Genomic DNA, 18506 nt, shown 5'->3' on the forward strand with positions numbered 1-18506 from the left:
ATTTTGGGTGCTGAAAAACTCGGCTTATACGCGAGTATATACGGTATTTGTAGAGACACAACAGGATGTTTAGGGCAGATTTATTAAAGATCAAGTTGTTTTTTCCACAAAACAATTAGAGTTTTCAAGGATATTTTTCAGTCATAACTCAAATTTTTCAGGTTAAATAAAAAAACCCTGAACCTGGAAATAGCTTAAATCTAAAAAAATACACCATCTAAGACCTATCAAGGTCATGTTGACGTCAATGGCAGTGGTCCCTTGAACCATTTGGAGATGTTAATAGCCTTCATGATGTTAGAGTTTATTTTGGTTGATCAATTTGAGCAATTCTGTTTTTTTTCCACTGAAAAACCCTGACTACACTGATTCCAGTTACATTTGAGTTTTTTTCTTAAATTATAAACAATTCAAGTTGTGAGTTCATTTGAGCGCTAAAAAAACTCACAAGAAAGGACCTTTGATAAATAACCTCGCAATTTGAAATTAAGTGATTTTACCCAGTTAATGGGTGTGTGAAGTGAAGATCCTTATTGTGCTGATCCAGAGGAAGTCCTTTGAAAATGGAGAGTGTAATGATTAATGATATCATCATTATTTTTAATATAACATGAAGGACATATTCAACAAACAACAAATAACCATTTATTTCCCCCCTCAGCCCACTAGACATTGGTTATAAAAAGTAAAATATGTTAAAACCAATAAGATTGTTCTGCCTCCAATAAGGATTAATTATTTCTTAGTTTGGATCAAGAACAAGGTACTGTTTTATTATTACAGAGAAAAGGAAATAATTCCTGTAATTCTTAGCTTTGTGGATAAAGGGTTTTTGGATAATGGATCCCATACCTGTATTTCATAACATAACCCATGCTTAAAGGGATACTGTCACGGGAAAAAAAAAATTTTTCAAAATGAATCAGTTAATAGTGCTGCTCCAGCAGAATTCTGCACTGAAATCCATTTCTCAAAAGAGCAAACAGATTTTTTTATATTCAATTTTGAAATCTGACATGGGGCTAGACATTTTGTCAATTTCCCAGCTGCCCCTGGTCATGTGACTTGTGCCTGCACTTTAGGAGAGAAATGCTTTCTGGCAGGCTGCTGTGTTTCCTTCTCAATGTAACTGAATGTGTCTCAGTGGGACATGGGTTTTTACTATTGAGTGTTGTTCTTAGATCTACCAGGCAGCTGTTATCTTGTGTTAGGGAGCTGTTATCTGGTTACCTTCCCATTGTTCTTTTGTTTGGCTGCTGGGGGGAAAAAGGGAGGGGGTGATGTCACTCCAACTTGCAGTACAGCAGTAAAGAGTGATTGAAGTTTATCAGAGCACAAGTCACATGACTTGGGGCAGCTGGGAAATAGACAAAATGTCTAGCCCCATGTCAGATTTCAAAATTGAATATAAAAAAATCTGTTTGCTCTTTTGAGAAATGGATTTCAGTGCAGAATTCTGCTGGAGCAGCACTATTAACTGATTCATTTTGAAAACATTTTTTTTCCCCCATGACAGTATCCCTTTAAGGTACTTGAAATAGTTACAATTTCTTTTTAGTTGAATTAACCCATATCCTGTACAACAGAACAAAGCTGGAAATTAACTTTTTAAATGTGAGTCACATAAATACAACATTCTGTAATCTTAAAAATACAGGGGAGACACTAAGGGGCACATTTACTTTGCTCGAGTGAAGGAATAGAATAAAAAAAACTTTGAATTTCGAATGTTTTTTTTGGCTACTTCGACCTTTGACTACGACTAAAAATCGTTCGAATATTCGACCATTTGATAATCGAAGTACTGTCTCTTTAAAAAAAATTTCGACCCCCTACTTCGCCACCTAAAACCTACCGAGGTGCAATGTTAGCCTGTGGGGAAGGTCCCCATAGGCTTCCTAGCAATTATCTGATCGTAGAAAAATCGTTCGTTCGATGGATTAAAATCGTTCGATTCGAAGGATTTAATCGTTCGTTCAAACGATTTTTCGTTTGATCGTTCGATCAAACTAATTGCGGTAAATCCTTCGACTTCGATATTCGAAGTCGAAGGATTTACATTCGGCAGTCGAATATCCAGGGTTACTTAACCCTCGATATTCGACCATATGTAAATTTGCCCCTAGACTGCTATCAATTTTAAGTAACGCTTAGCACAAATGTTGATTCCCTATCCTTAAACTTACCAGTTCTAAGCTGATTCGGCATCTGAAATTTGATGCTGCGTCCTTTTAGTAGGTGAGGGAGAGTTGGCGTTTATATTTTGTCTAGTTATTTTAACGAATTACATGCCTGACTGCAAATGGCTGTTCCGCATTTTACAAATGTTTTAAATACAATGTGCTTTTCTTCTTCAATATGAAGCGTTGTGTCACACATGACAGAGGGGATCAGGTCTTGCTAACATTATTTGTTAAATATGATTTTGGCTAAGACCTAAAATGTATGCTGTGCAAGTGAGCTGTATGTTTTTTTCCAGCTAGCGAAATGGGGATAGAAGGTTCATGTTACTTGACTAATTGTTAGCAAAACAAATACTTTTCAATGCCTAGATCTTTGTTTATAAAAGATTGTCCATGCAATGTGTGTGTGTTTCTGGAGACAGAGATTGAATAAACATGCACTGCTTTGGTATTACAGGTATGGTATCCATTATTTGGAAACCAATTATCCAGAAAGCTCCAAATTATGGAAGGCCATCTATCATAGACTCCATTTTAATCAGATAATCCATATTCCCTTTTTCTCTGTAACAATAAAACAGTGCCATGACCTTGATCCCAACTAATTAATCCATATTGGAAGCAAAACCAGCCTATTGGGTTAATATATTTACATGATTTTCTAGTAGACTTAAGGTATGAAGATATAATTTAATGAAAGATCCCTTATCCAGAAAACAGGTCTCATACCTGTACTTTTTATATGATGACTTCTGCATTCTTGTTATGCATAGTAATAAAAAAGTACTTGCATCTACCAGTATGTAACTAAAAAGGTTGACTGCTAAATCAATGACTAAAACACTTTTATCATGGTTTCTTTAAAAGTAACAGAAATTTCCTGTTTTGATTTCTGCTTTGTTTTCTGTAGGCTGAATCCTATGAAGAATTAGTGAAAGTTCTGCGCGAAGAACAAAACCAAGAACAACTTTGTTACCAAGAGGAGAAAAAACATATAGAAATGTTAAAAAGGCAGATTTTAGGATTGGAATCCAAAGTTGAAAAACAGAGACTGAACAAGCAGAAGGACACCCAAGTGGTAATAATAAGGTTCCCAATGCACACTGAATATATATGTATATATATATATATATATATATATATATATATATATATATATATATATATATATATATATATATATATATATATATATATATATATATATATATATATATATATATATATATATATATATATATATATATATATAGTCCACAAAGTATATATATATATATATATAAAAACATGGAGGATGTTTAGCAACATGCCTGGGTGCTGGTAAATAAAGTAACATAGTACCGCTCTTAGCAGGAATAAAAAGTTTTGTTATCCTTGAGAAAGAGAGCAGTTGGTGTTCGAACTCTATCAATTTTTTCAATAAATCTTGATTTTTTTTTTTGACAAGTATTGCCGTTGAGTGGGATACTATTTTACTATGTTACTATGTGTGTGTGTGTGTGTGTGTGTGTGTGTGTGTATATATATATGTGTATGTATAGACAAATACAAGAGGTCCTCTGTAGTGATGTTGATGTGCGGGTCGACCCGATACCCGCAGGATCCGCGGGGTCGGACGGGTTCGGGTTGACCTTGTAGTGCTTCTTGCGGGTGGGTGTGGGTTGACCTCTTCTCCCCGCCCGCCACCTTCAAATGCCGGCATTGGATCTCTGGGTTCCTGTTTTATAGTTAGGTGTCTGCTCGCCCCTCCCCTTATGTGACGATATCGGCGGGGCAGGTTGGCGCGGGTCTATAAAAGGACCCCGGATGCGCGGGTGCAGGCAGGCGCGGGTTGCAGCAGGGTGGGTTAGGGTCGGGTGTGGGTCAGAGAAACCCTGACCCGCACATCACTAATCATCTGCACTCAATCCATTACCAATATATTAAAGGAAAACTATACCCCCAAAATGAATACTTAAGCAACAGATAGTTTATATCAAATTGAATGACATATAAAGAATCTTACCAAACTGGAATATATATTTACATAAATATTGCCCTTTTACATCTCTTGCCTTGAACCACCATTTCGTGACTCTATCTGTGCTGCCTCAGAGATCAGCTGACCAGAAATACTACAACACTAACTGTAACAGGAAGAAGTGAGGAAGCAAAAGGCAGAACTCTGTCTGTTAATTGGCTCATGTGACCTTACATGTGGTTTGTACAGAGCACAGTGAATCGTACGATCTCAGGGGGCGGCACTTATTTTTTAAAATGGCAATTTTCTATTTATGATTACCCAATGACACATACTACTAAAAAAGTATATTATTATGATAATGGTTCATTTACATGAAGCAGGGTTTTACACATGAGCTGTTTTACTTTGTATATTTTAATAGAGACTTACATTGCTTGGGGGGTATAGTTTTCCTTTAAGGAAATCTCAACATTTTGTGCTTTAAGCTACTAAAAATGCCTTACCCTTAAAACAAAACAGGTATATATTGCAATATTTGTAATCTATATATAGATTATAAGATATATAATGTAATATATAAATAGTAAATGTACAGAAGCATCATTATGGTGGATGAAATGTGTTAAAAAAAAAAAAAACCTCCTTTGCTTAACTTTTATATTAGATACTCTAGTTTGATATGAATAGACCTAAGTCCAAAATGTAGAGACAGTTTGATTCAACATAAATATTCCAAATATGTATTTTATGGTCTTTAACTATATTCAACCTTCAAATTCTAAGGCATTCATCTGCAATGTATACAGGCAAGCTGTATTTTATAAACACACTTTGTAACAGTGTGCAGCCACAAATGATGTGCTGGTGATAAAACGACTCTTCGTTCACTCCGAATAAGTCAAATATATAAGACAGAGCTGAAGATAAGATATGGGCTCTGTTGCACATGTTGTTCATATGCTGTTGTTTATATACTATGTCTGTGACTCTTTCTGTTTATGTATACAGATATTTTTATCTCTCTCACTATCACTATTTGCCTGTTTATGTATAGAGCTATGTTACTTTCTCTCTATTTCTGTTAAGGAATATGGCACATGTGTTTTGCAACCCTCAGAATGCAGGGGATCACTTCCAATTGCAACCTACAGTTGTTGCTAAAAATGTATTGGTGCACTTGTTGGACATGACATGCAGCTTCCCCCAATCTCATTGACATGTACAGTAATTCACAGAAATCTTGCCATCTTGACCTCACTTAGGTGCTCAAAAGGCCCAGTGTGATATATCCATTTGATAGAATGTGTTTACATACCTATTAGGCATTGATTCCCAAACTGTAGTCTATCCCTTCTCCAGGGAAGGGTGTGGACATTGTTCAAAGGCTCTTTAAAGGTATTTTCAGTATAAAAATAAAAACTGGGTAAATATATAGGCTGGGCAAAATAAAAAAAATGTTTTCAATATAATTAGTTATCCAAAAATGTAATGTATAAAGGCTGGAGTGACTGGATGTCTAATATAATAGCCAGAACACTAATTCCTGCTTTTCAGCTCTCTCTTGTTTTTGCACTGATTGGTTACCAGGCAGTAAAGTTTTTCAGTTTTTTGCGAATTCTCATTGTGAATAAATTTTCACAAATGACTCGCAAATGAGTTGGGAGTTTGCGCAAGCGCACCCAATTTGCGAGGTTGCACGAAAATAGCCTTGACAGTAACTTAAATTCTCACTTTTCAAAACTGTTTTGCAAATATTTTCTCCCCCACTAAAGTTGTGGCGTAATTCAGTCGCAGAGCTTGCACATAAATATTCGCAATTTTGAGATTTTTTAAATATTTAAAAAGCTCTTATAGACATTCGCATTGTGAAAAAACAATTTGCAATCCTGTTTGCACACTCTTATTCAAATAACCATGTGCAGGGCGAATATATTCACTTTGCGAACCAATTTTCCTTGCGCGAAGTTTATAAATGAGCCCTGCTGACTAACTCAGAGTTAGAGAGCTGCAAAGCATGAAGTAGTGTTCTGGCTATTATGTTAAACATCCAGTCACTCTAACCTTTATAAATAAAATGTTTGGCTAACTAACTATATTAGAAAAAAAAGTATTTTTTGCACAGGCTGTCTATTTACCCAGTTTTTATTTTTAAGCCTGGGGTAAAGGTTGTCTTTCCTGTGGAACTATGGTAATACAACTCTTATGGTAAGAAGTAGTAGAGCAAAGGACTAGCAGATTAACTGCAAAAAAAAATATTGTAGTAGTAGTGACTGGTTCTACTACTTCTTACTTTGATGCTACAGACTTTTATGGAAAAGGCACAGACTTAGGTACGAATAAGGCATACTTGAAACCAGTGCTTTCTACAAGGACAACTCTTATGGTCATGTTTTCGTATACACCGTTTTACGTTTTTCAGGGGACCAGAAAAAATGGTGTAAAATTTAGGGAAAATGTAAAATCAGGGAAATCTATTATGGACGTTATAGTGGTGGCACCACAAAATTTTTAAATTAGAGTATGTAAAAATCAAGTAATTATAATTGTTACAAAGTCATTTTTATATGTAAACTGCCAGATAAAGAATTGTTCAAATCGGTTTTCCTGCTCACAGTTTGCACAAAGGATTATATAATTTGGTGGGCAGTTAAAGCTCAATGAGCTACTGAGCTCTAACACTTTATAGTGTATAAAGGTTTGCAACCGCTTAAAACTGACAGGTGTCTGCACTGAACAATGTATCAATTTTTTAAAAACTTTCAGGATAATTTTTCTGTGAGCAAACTATTTCACTTTCAGGGCTTTACAACAAATCCACTTGGGAAGCAGCCGCTGGGGTGCAAAACTTTTGACTGCAGTGGACTTCACTGATGAATGAACCTCACTGATTAAAAATACCAGTGTGCCATGGGTCTTAAAAATTTCAATTTAGAAGAACTAACCTATGTGCAATGAGAGAATGAATGCTCTCTCTTTATCTTGATTTATTTTCCATTTTTTTAACGATCTACTAATTATATAAGTTTACAGTAATACATTACAAATCAGCCACTTGTGCTTGAGGAAAACATTTTCCCTCAAAGCTATGTGCTTTCTCTGCCACAATGGGTTTTTAATAAACATTGATAAACAGTGTTCCGGATGTATACAGTATACACGATACAAATGCAGTTTAAATTGCTTTCTTAGCACGTGCTATAAAAAATATGTTTATATGATCATATTTAATCCAGATTGGTGAGTAAAAAAACCCCTAATCCCATCTTTAGATCTGCAGCTGCAAGCTTGTTATTTTTACCAGCTGATATAATATGATTTGAGTAAGCCATTTTATGTGGCTAATATTGCCCAGCATGTCGCAGGCAAAGACTTATTTTGCTCAGGTGTGTTTGAGTGAGTCTACTGATTTCATAAATTTTTATGGCAAAACCACAATAAAACATTTTGTCTGCCCAGATATTGCAAAATTTTATAAAACGTAAATGTATGATTACTTCCTCCGTTCTCTCATCACTTCACATTGGCACATAGTTGATCATAGACCAATAAGGTTTTTTTTTAATACACAAAAAGTTCTGCTAAGCACTACTGACCCCAAAGGCTGCAGTTAGAACTGGAAACTTGGCTTCCGCCTGCTAACAAAAATTGGTAATTAATTAGAGAACACTTTAACTAATGTTGGGACATGTTCAGATTATTACTTTCAGTGTGTTTCACTTTCCAAAAAAAAGTCTTTGATTACAGACATTTGCAAATTATTTTTTTTTCCTGGTATTTCTTTTGTTATCATGTTATAGGCTAAGCTCAAAAATTATAGTTATAGCTAGTCTTTTGATCTTTGGAATTCAACCAGATGGTTCTAACTTTTATTCATTATTCTAACTGTCCTAAAGTAAGAGTAAACTTTCGCTAATTGTGTTGGGTCAATTTTGGCTGTGTTTGTTCATTGCGGGTCATTACAAAGGTGCAAAATTGAACCCCTTAGTGTTCATTCATTAATTTGGGCTCAGGACCTTCCTGCACTCTGCTCCATGCGCTGGATTAAAAATTGGACAGATGTTTAAACAGCAGTGCTAACGGGAGCAATGATACTCCTTTACTTGGATGCCTGAATGAAGAGTAATTTAGGAGGCAGTTAGTAATTTAGGAGGCAGTTAGTGTTCTGTATAGGGAAGTACTGCATCACTGTATTCATGGGGAGAGAGCAGAGTTTTCTTATTCATTCTGGAGCACAAAGACCTGTGCCTATGGTGCAGGGCATAGCGCAAACATGCAGAAAACATGGTGGTTTGCTCCTGTTTTTTTTTTTTACTTTGCACCCTACCTTGCACATATCCAAAATTTGCAGCTATCGCACCAGGTGGCTTGTGATTCATAAATATCACAGGAGGGTGGTTTTGTTAATAATAGACCTTCACCCTATTACATGCTTTATTACAAAAGCCCACTGTAATGGCTTCTTTGTGTAGTACACATCTATAATATAAAACATTAAACGTATTTGATCTTCATATTATTGTAAGCTCTAAAATCTTTCATTTCATTTTTCTAAATGTTTTTGTAATGTGAATTTGTCTTTATCTGCAACAACAACCCCTAAAAGTCACGTATAAAGTCATGGCATGTGTAATTACAAAAACTGCCTAAAATATATAGTAGAGTATAAGTAATAGTAATATCCAGTGCTATATATCAACAAAAGCTTTTTTCTAAATGTCGCAAATTTTGAAAGCAATTTATTTGTTGTTGTTTTTTTTAAGTAAAGTGTGGTTTCCCTTTTTTTAAGATGAAAGAACAGCAGAGACGATTAGAAGAAATAGAAGAAGAGCTTTGCCAAACACAAGAAAAATATAACGGCGTCCAAAACGAGCTTTTAGAAGTAGAAGCACGGTCAAAAATGCTCCATTTTAATCTCATGGCTGCAGAGAAGCAGATAAACCATCACACTGAGCAGGTATTGTTGAATGATGTGCTGCTTTAAATGTGAACATATTTTTGAAATTTTTTTTCTTCTTCCTCTCTTTTAAAATGGAAAAAGGGGTGAAATACAAAATAATATTAGACACCTTTAATAAGGCTTTATTCCTACCAGTAATGAATGTACACACTTCTGTATAGATATGTAGATATGTTCTGTTGGATAGAAACAGGGATCTGGGCCATTTCCTGAAAAATGATAATTGCTTTATCTTGGGTTACCACTTTAAACATATTTATTTAAAGCAGCCCTTAAAATATTCGAGGGGAAAAGTACATGTCTCCAGTGGAATGCTAGCTCAAGGGTTGCAAAATCTGTGACTTGTTTCTATAGACTCAACACCCTTATAATATTGAAGAATAACAAAGTAAACTTTGAAAAGCTGCCATCATCAATCCCACTGGTGCGTTCCATGGTAGAAAACACTCTAACTTTGTCACAGCAGCACAATTACCATCAAACTGAGGGGTATATTTATCAAAGAGTGAAGTTAAAGATCGGCCCATCTGCTCGAGTGAAATTCTGCCACTCTCCATTCATTTCTATGGCATTTTGAAAGGCGTATTTATCAAAGGATGAACTTTCACTTTCACCCATTGATAAATACTTTTTTTAAAATCCCATAGAAATGAATGGAGAGTTCACTCTAGAGGACTGTGGTGATCTCTTACTTCACTCTTTGATAAATATACCCCATAACCTTAAATGGGACCTGTCACCCTAAGAAATAATTTCAAATGATTTTCTATTGTTTTAGTAAAATAAAACAAAAAAACTTTACATTATAAATGATTGAAACACTGTTATTAATGCATGCTTTGCATCATGCCAAAATCTCATTTATGTACTAGAATGGGGGACCTGATGCCCATTTACAGAAACTGTTTATACAATTAGATGGTGAGGAAGGAAGGGAATGAGGCGGGGAGAAAAACATCTAAGTAGTGCTAAATGGGAAATTAAAGTAATTGCTTGCCCTGACTATATATCTGATCCATAGATGAGGGGCAGGCAATATTTGATTGACAGATGAGATTTGGAGGTATGGCTATTTTAATATAAAAAAAAAGAATTTGGGTTTCATGTTTAATTTGCAAAGGACCTTTATTATACAACTTTTTTATGTGTGGGTGACAGATCCCTTTTAAAAGGACTCTTTATCCATAGAAAGACTTGTGCACCACTCATTGTTTGCACAATGCAGACTATAGACGGGTCACGTGTTAATTATGCAGCCTGTTTGTGTTGGCAAATGTCTTCAGCCTTGCTTTACATTATAGAATTATGGCATCTAAGGCACAAATGCCTCCCGTTAAAACTGAAAGTCTCAGTTCTGGTGCTGTACTTATTGGGGAAAAAAAAATCTAAATTCTTCCTCAATCCCCAGTCACCTGGTACATAGCCATGATATGCATTATTACATTGGGCTAGGTGGTGGTTCACAAATCTCATTGGAAGTTAATACTGGATCTTCACCCTACTACATTCTTTTCTACCCTAAAGCCCAGTGTGATGGTTGGTTATATATTACACATTAAGGGGCAGATTTAAGGGTCACAGTTGACCAAATTTTTTTGGTCAAAACTCTCTAATTCGAATTGTGAATTATGCAAACTCGATTTGAGTTTTAATTCGAATTTGAATTTCGAGATGTATCATACTCTGGCCCTTGAAGAACTCAAATTCCACCTCGCTACCTAAATCCTGCCGAATTACTGTACATGTATGGGACCTGTTATCTAGAATGTTTGGGACCTGGGGTATTCCGAAGGGATCTTTCCGTAATTTGGGACTCCATACCTTGTCTACTTAAATATAATTTAAATATTAAATAAACGTAATAGAACTGTTTTGAATCCAATAAGTATTAATTATATCTTAGTTGGGATCAAGTATATGGTACAGTTTTATTAATACAGAAAAAAAAGGGGGAAAATTAGTTATTTTACTATAATGGAGTCTATGGGAGAGGGCCTTCCCGTAATTCGGAGCTTTCTAGATAACGGGTTTCCAGAAAACGGATCCCATACTTGAATAAGTCAGTGGGAGAAGTCCAAGAATCAATTTGGTGATGTTTGCAGCCTCAAATCCAGTTTTTAAAATTCAAATCGAATTTGATTCAAGTTTTTGGGTTGTTTCAATTCGTCAGAGTTTAAAAAATTAGATTTAATTAATACATTTTGAATGGTCGAATTTATGGGAGATTATGGTTGTTTTTGAAAAAAATTCTAAATTCGATCCTTGATAAATGTGCTTTATGTAAATGTAATGTAATGTAAACCATTACTTTTATCCAGAGTAATTTCAAGAAATGCAAAATCCAATGCAAATCCAGTATATTGGTAAAGGGAGATGTTCAGCCACAAATTGTCAGAAGGGCTTTTATAGGCCTTCAGTTTATGAAAAATAAGTAGCACATTCCTTTTTTGCACAGCCAGTAATGGGTGCACTTCCTCCAACTTCCTTCCACTGTTGAAATCACTTTCAGTTAAAAGCCTTTATTTTCACATCAAGGGCAGCAATGTTTCAAGTCTTGTTTGGCTCTTTATGGGCAGGAGTGATAAGGGGCACAAGAACATGCCCCTCTAAGATTGACCACTGACTAGCACAGTCCACACTCAATCCATAGGGCTGGTGCCAGGTCTCTGCACACTGAAAGGAGCGCAGACACTTGCAGCCATTGTTAACATGCCCCATGCAGTTTGCAAGTGCAACAAAAGTCCAGTTGCAGTCTTTTTTCCTTTTTGCACACTGTGTGAGTAAATGACGCCTTATATGTGCTATATAACCCTTATAGGCTGAAACCATATAAGTAGTGATGGGCGAATCTGACCCGTTTGCTGAAAATGTGCCAAAATGCATTGAAATCTGTGGGTGACAAATTCTTTTTGATACATAACAAATTGTTTTTTGCGCATAACAATTTCTCACTCCCAATTAGAATCTATGGGGTCATTTTCACAGCAAAACTTGATGAAAAATGTTGCTCATCACTACATGTTAGCTTTTTTCAATTCAGTCCAGTTTAATTATATTTACTGAGATAGGAAATGTAACCAAAACATGATTTTTAATTTCCATTACTGACTCACTATCATATTTATTACATTGCAAATTCTCTTGCTGAGTTAAACCCAAATTCAGTGCAATCAGCCTTTATAGTTTCATTATGAGGTTAAATTGTTTATTATGCCTATGAGTCATTACATTTAAATGATAATGGATGCGACATGCCACAGTAAATGGCTATGCGGATTTGACATGGTATGACATAAGAAGCATAATAGTCCAGGCATGAACTATGCCAGTAATTAAAACAAGAAGATGTAAAACCCATCCTCTTTGTTCTCTCCATTTCCAAGCTTTATGCCTTGCTTATTCACATACACAGGATCGCTGATTTGTGGTTTGGAAGATATAATAAAGCTGTAGAGACACAGGTTAAAGACTCCTGATAAACAGCTTTAGAGAAATATAATGATTTTATTACAAAGCAGTGGACTTTGGCAGTAAGTGAGGCATTACCACCCCTACACATTCATGTTCTGCACTCATCCCTGAAATGTTAGGAGTTTATAATACAGAGTAAATGTTTATGCAATCATTATATTTGCCAGAAATTATGCATAGTGTTGTTTACAGTAATGTTACAATTAAAACATCATTTGTAGGCAATTAGAGAGAGTGTATCAGTGGAACAGCTCTGGAGACCATATGTATCCCCCTGCAAGAATATGTTTTTAGTCAATCACACCACAATATCTAAGACACTTCTTACAACTGACGCAATTAAGTGTTTTCATCCATCATCTGTTGCTTAAGGAAAAACAAAGGAAGCCTCTCTGATGAGTAGAGAGCTTGTCAGCTTGCTATGTGATAATGACAAATTAAAAAGGACTAAACCAGGGTATAAAGTTTAGCTGAAATAAAGCAAAGAACAAATTAACTTTTATTAAATTGTATTACATATTACATTATATTTAATTTACCATCTTTTAAAGTGATATTAGCTTTTCCTTAAAAGATGAAGTTTATTTTTTCTGAAAAAAAATATGAATCTTCTATAACCCAACCTCCCACCAGTCATCTAGTACAGAGCCACTTCTCCTCCTCCAACTGCTTCACTCAATATACAGCTATCACACTTGACTGGGACATGGTTTACAGAGGAGTGGTTGAGTTAATATTAGACCATTGACTTATTACAGCAAATGTAAAAAGAGTTGGGGAGCAGCACAAGCATGAAAAAGTCCCTGGGGATGCCAAATAAGGACAGAAATTGTGATAGCCCCTATGTAGACTGCCAGCCTATAGGAGGCTCTATATGGAAGTACACCTGGTTTTTATGCAACCAAAACTTGCCTCCAAGACCAGAATTTAAAATGACATTTGACACCACTGAGAGCAATATCCAAGGGGTTGGTGAGCAACATGTTGCTCACTAGCCACTGGTTGGGGATTACTGCCTTATTATTTATACTTTCACACATACAGTGTGTTTGCTGCACATTCAGTGAGACAGCTGGAAGAGCAGGTCATGAATTATGGAGGGACCACCATTAGTAACCAGCAGAAGCACTACGTACTCCATATGGTGTTTCCTACTATGTGCAATGAATTGTGTGACTTGCAATACCACTCATACTTTGAGTTGCCAGAGGTGCACGATCAAGGATTATAATATAAACAAACAAAGGATCAGCACTCTCTGTTATTTGTGAAATATTGCTCTTTTATTGATACAGCATCTCATCCAACGTTTCGGTCCCACCTGGGGACCATTCTCAAGGATATATATATATATTTTTATATATATATATATATATATATATATATATATATATATATATATATATATATAGACAAATACAAGAGTCCTCTGTACTCAACCCATTATCAATATATTTAAGACAGAGACATTTTGTGCATACTGCTACTGAAAAGTGCCTTACCCTTTAAACAAAACAGGGATCGTTTGTCCATATATTGCAATATATTTAAGCTGGCCAACTACGTCAAAGTCATCCCATATCTGGCCAGTCCTACGCTTAATTTTCATCTGATTCATTAAGAATTCTATTGCTTAATTATACATTTTACAAAGGGACTAAGTTTTACCTGCAACTTACTAGCTAGAGGGTGCAGGCTGCACACCTTGAGGTGATATTAAACGACCTGGGTGCTCTGATCAAAGAATAGATAAATAATGTACGTGGTACTGGCACTCACAGGATTTGCATGAAGGGTCAAACAATTGATATTGTGAAAAAAAGAAATAAGGTTTATTGAATCCGACGTTTCTCAAGGAACCGAAACGTCGGATTCAATAAACATTATTTCTTTTTTTCACAATATCAATTGTTTGACCCTTCATGAAAATCCTGTGAACCAGCACCAGGGGGTCTTGATTTGGAAGGTGATATATTGGTATTACATGGTATGTAGCCTCTCTCTCTCTCTCTCTCTCTCTATGTTTATCTATAGGTTTATATGAAGTATTCAGCCTTCTGGACTGTATGTATTATCTACCGTTCCATCAACATGGCACTAGGTGCAACCCAATCGAAATAGTCTTTCAGAATGAATAGTACGAAGAGCAAATGATTCACACACACCAAACCATTTATACATTTTAATGTTCCTTTATGTCACCTTTCATGCAATTTGCTCAACACACACATAGTAACTGATATGTGTAATGTTTGGCGGCAACTTATGAAAGTTCTGGTTAGTTCAACATAATATGAGTGAAGTTTTGTCAATTAAAAAAAAAAAAAAAAAGCTTGTGCTATTTATTCAGTTTCCTCAGAAAATGAGAAAAAGGATGTGTGATATGCACACAAATTGAGTTCTATTATGCATTAACTTGCTATATGTCTCTCAAACACATTCATCATCCACGGACTTCTACTGGAGGAAGAGGCGTGAGACTTGCTTAAATGTTGGAATTCAATAAATAAAATGGTTTGCGAGAAATCCATGATGACCTGTCATGTTTATGAATCTTCAGTTCACTCGTTGAAATGATTGGTTCATTAAAAATACTTTATGCATTTATGAAAAGACAGCTCAAGTTTCAATTTTGTTGAAGAAATAGCCGGCTGAGACAGTCAACCTGTTCCATGAGTCAAACTGGGTTTTTGAAAAGAAAGCATCCATTTTGCTTGCATGGCAGCATCAGGTCATCTGCTGCAAAATTATCCTATATAATGTTTCAGATGTTTAAATTATACATTTTTTTATTCAAACCAGCATTCAGAGAAGATTGAATCTAGGTTTTGCACTTCTCTAATAACCGTTCTGGTTAGGATAGTTCCAAACAAACCAAGATGATACTAGGGCAAATATAGGTAATTTTAACAACTTTACCATACAATACTTATACTATATGGAAACATATTTGTTTTTGAAGCACTTATGATTCTCTATTAACTCCTGACCTTCTGTATCTGTATATCATGTGGTGTTTTGAGTAGAACCATGACTTAAATGCTGTTTTCAGGTCTGACCGAATCATCATATTATAAGAGAAGTGGATTTAATCACATGAAAAATGAGAACTGACTTGCTATAATTTCTTGAAATGTATCATCTGCACGTATTTTTCATCTACGAGCAACATGCATGGGAGTAATTAGTAAGCAGAGAACTAGGATTCACTTTAGGCTAATTTTTGTATAGAATCAATTAAAATGAAAAAAAAAAACCTCCCTCAACCATATGGCACCCAATGACTGAATATGTCTTTTGTTTTTGTGCATTTCTATTACACACGTCGAACTTGATTAACCTTTGTACTGGTTCAAAAGTTGCATATATGCAACATGTGTTCTGCCATGTATATTTTTAGAGCATCAATCTTCAGGAATATCTTTTAAGTGGTCCCTATGCCCAGTATTACTGTGATTTAATTTCTTTTTCGATATGTATCCATTGATGGGTAAAAGCACTAAAACATATTACTGTGCAGAATAATGTTGATAAATTCACCCACTAAATGAAGTTTTATTTTAGGATTTAATTTATTAGGCCTCGGATACAAAGGAGTCAGTGGACCACAAAAAGGGTCATCTGCCTATTGGGATCCAGTTGGACAACATTGTTTTAGAAACTAAAGGGGTTCCATTATTGTAGATAAGTACACTGTTAGAACTAGTGAATGAGTTGAGAAGTCAACTCATGAGTAGTAGAAATCATTGAGTGTGGAGTGTAAAAAACATGCACCTTGGTTAGAAAACATTGCCAGAAAAAATAGCAGTCTTCTACGACTTGACAAGTTTTAGATGTTTTTACATCGTCAGGTTTTAGATGGTACAATTAACATCTAACTGTAGTTTAACTAAATTCACTTACAGGGACACAATCATTAAGATATATATAAAGTAAGTTGAGCCAAAATGCCCTTCTCTAGTTGCAGCTTCTCCTACACTTATTCAATCACCATGGCCTATACAGGTATAGGATCTAATGTGTAATGTTTGGTTTTTCCAGCAAAGGATTTTTCTATAATTTGGATCTCCATACCTAAAATCTGCTAAGGAAAAAACATTTAAACATTAAATAAACACAATAGGATTGATTTGCCACCAACATGAATTCATGCAGTTTAATTACCATCAAGTACAAGGTACTGTTTTATTATTACAGAGAAAAAGGAAATAATTGTAAAATATTTTAATTATTTGCTTAAAATTAACTATATGGAAGATGGTCTTCCCCTAATTCAGAGCTTTCTGGCTAACGGGTTTTCAAATAATGGATCCTGTAATTACATTTTGTTGTTAAAGGTTTACATTTAGCTGCCATGAAAGTGTTTTTATTTATTCTAAATGTTTTCTACTTCTAAAAATAGTCTTACTTTTATCAAAATACTATTTTATGTGTCCCACCCCCAACAATCAGGAGACTCATGCATTTACCCCATATTTCTGATAACATCTGTTTTATTATTCATTTTGTTTCTAGTTTCTCTGGGTTATGCTCTGCCCTCCCCCTATTTTGTATCTATTCTCCCTTTACATATGGTCCCTTTTTACCACCTGCCATAGATTTCTGGATTATTCCATAAAATAATTTCTTCATAATATGCTATGTTTTGAAAGCTTTGCTGTTAAATTAGATTCCCCTTCTGAGCCAAATTGGAGATGCTTTTTATTTCCATTATCCTCTGGATCATCTAGAAGTTAGGCAGGTTTACTTGGACAAATGCTTGGACATCCTCTATGTAACAGCAGTCTTTCAGACTTTCCTATGTCTACATAATCATCCATTCTTAAAGAATGAGTATGTGATTTCTATTTAAATATAAGTGATAGTTTTTTTAAAAGGTTGTTGTAAGGTGAATCCATTCCACCTTGTAAAAAATGTACTTATGTTTTATTGTCTGATGAAAGCAGGAACACATATTGGCAAAGCTAGGTATAGAAAGAAAGGCAATATTAAATATCGTTTCATTGGCAAAAAGATGAAAATGCACATAAAATTATATGAATCCGCCCTCCATTAAGGCATAAAGTAGACTTTATATTGTAGTGAGTGTGGTGCGTAGTGATGAGCAAATTTACTGTTTCACTTCACCAAAAAATTGTGAAACCATGGTGAAAGAGTGAAGTTTTTTTTCAACTGCATTGGAGTCAATGGGGGGGGGGGGGGGGGTTTCTGCGCCAAATAGATTACCGTTAGTGGATGTATATTTCTTCGCTTTTCCTACATGAAATTTTTTTTTCCTGTTAAATAAATGCTCATTGTGAAATTTTAGCACAGATTTGTAAAAATTTCTGCCACTCACTAAAACTTTTGCCATCATCTGTATCAGACGTGAAAATGTGGTGCATCATGACCAAAACACTTACATACATAGCAATGAATTGGGATTTTTGTAACAAAGAAGATCCAAATTGTTCTAGAAATTGTTCAGAAATAAAGAGTTATTAAAGTTATTTGACAATTAGGATAACAGCAAAGTCCAGACCATGAGTTGTCTTGACCATTAGAGTGTTCCATTGACTATGGAATATTTTCATGCATGGGTTTTATATGGTTACAATTATTCTATTCTTTTTTCTCTATTTCTCAGTTTGCCTTACCCAATATCACAGTCTGTCCTTTTCCTTTCAAAATAGCATTGTGTTGAAAATGTAATCTACAGTTGAATTTATGGAACTCTATCTTTTTTTTTTTGCTTTCCTTGTAACATGTTAACAGAAGATTCATGTCACTCAATTCCAATACTCTTTACACTTGCCTATTGTCCCCTTAAGGTATGGTAGCAATTTTCTTCATTACATTTGTGCTATGTTCTGTTCCTGTATTATAGGGACAGTCAGATAGAATAGGGAGGAACCACTGGTTTGACATTATAGGGGAATTTTAGCACAGTCTT

At 35.1% G+C, this 18506-nt stretch overlaps 1 protein-coding gene across 4 annotated transcripts in view; it reads left to right on the plus strand.

Annotated features, from left to right (window-relative positions):
* The window catches only part of LOC108719304 (polyamine-modulated factor 1-binding protein 1), a 322584-nt gene that overhangs the window by 217511 nt on the left and 86567 nt on the right, over positions 1-18506 (plus strand). For 3 of the 4 annotated variants that reach the window (XM_018268087.2, XM_018268088.2, XM_018268086.2), the window contains 2 exons: positions 3094-3261; positions 8933-9100. In XM_018268087.2, coding sequence (XP_018123576.1) covers positions 3094-3261; positions 8933-9100 — 336 coding nt within the window. Of the gene's footprint in view, positions 1-3093; positions 3262-8932; positions 9101-14608; positions 14810-18506 lie in introns of those variants that run through there. The other variant, XM_041566522.1, reaches the window with a different exon arrangement.

The sequence above is a fragment of the Xenopus laevis genome, chromosome 6L, assembly GCF_017654675.1.
Source record: "Xenopus laevis strain J_2021 chromosome 6L, Xenopus_laevis_v10.1, whole genome shotgun sequence".
In the NCBI taxonomy this organism is placed as follows: domain Eukaryota; kingdom Metazoa; phylum Chordata; class Amphibia; order Anura; family Pipidae; genus Xenopus; species Xenopus laevis.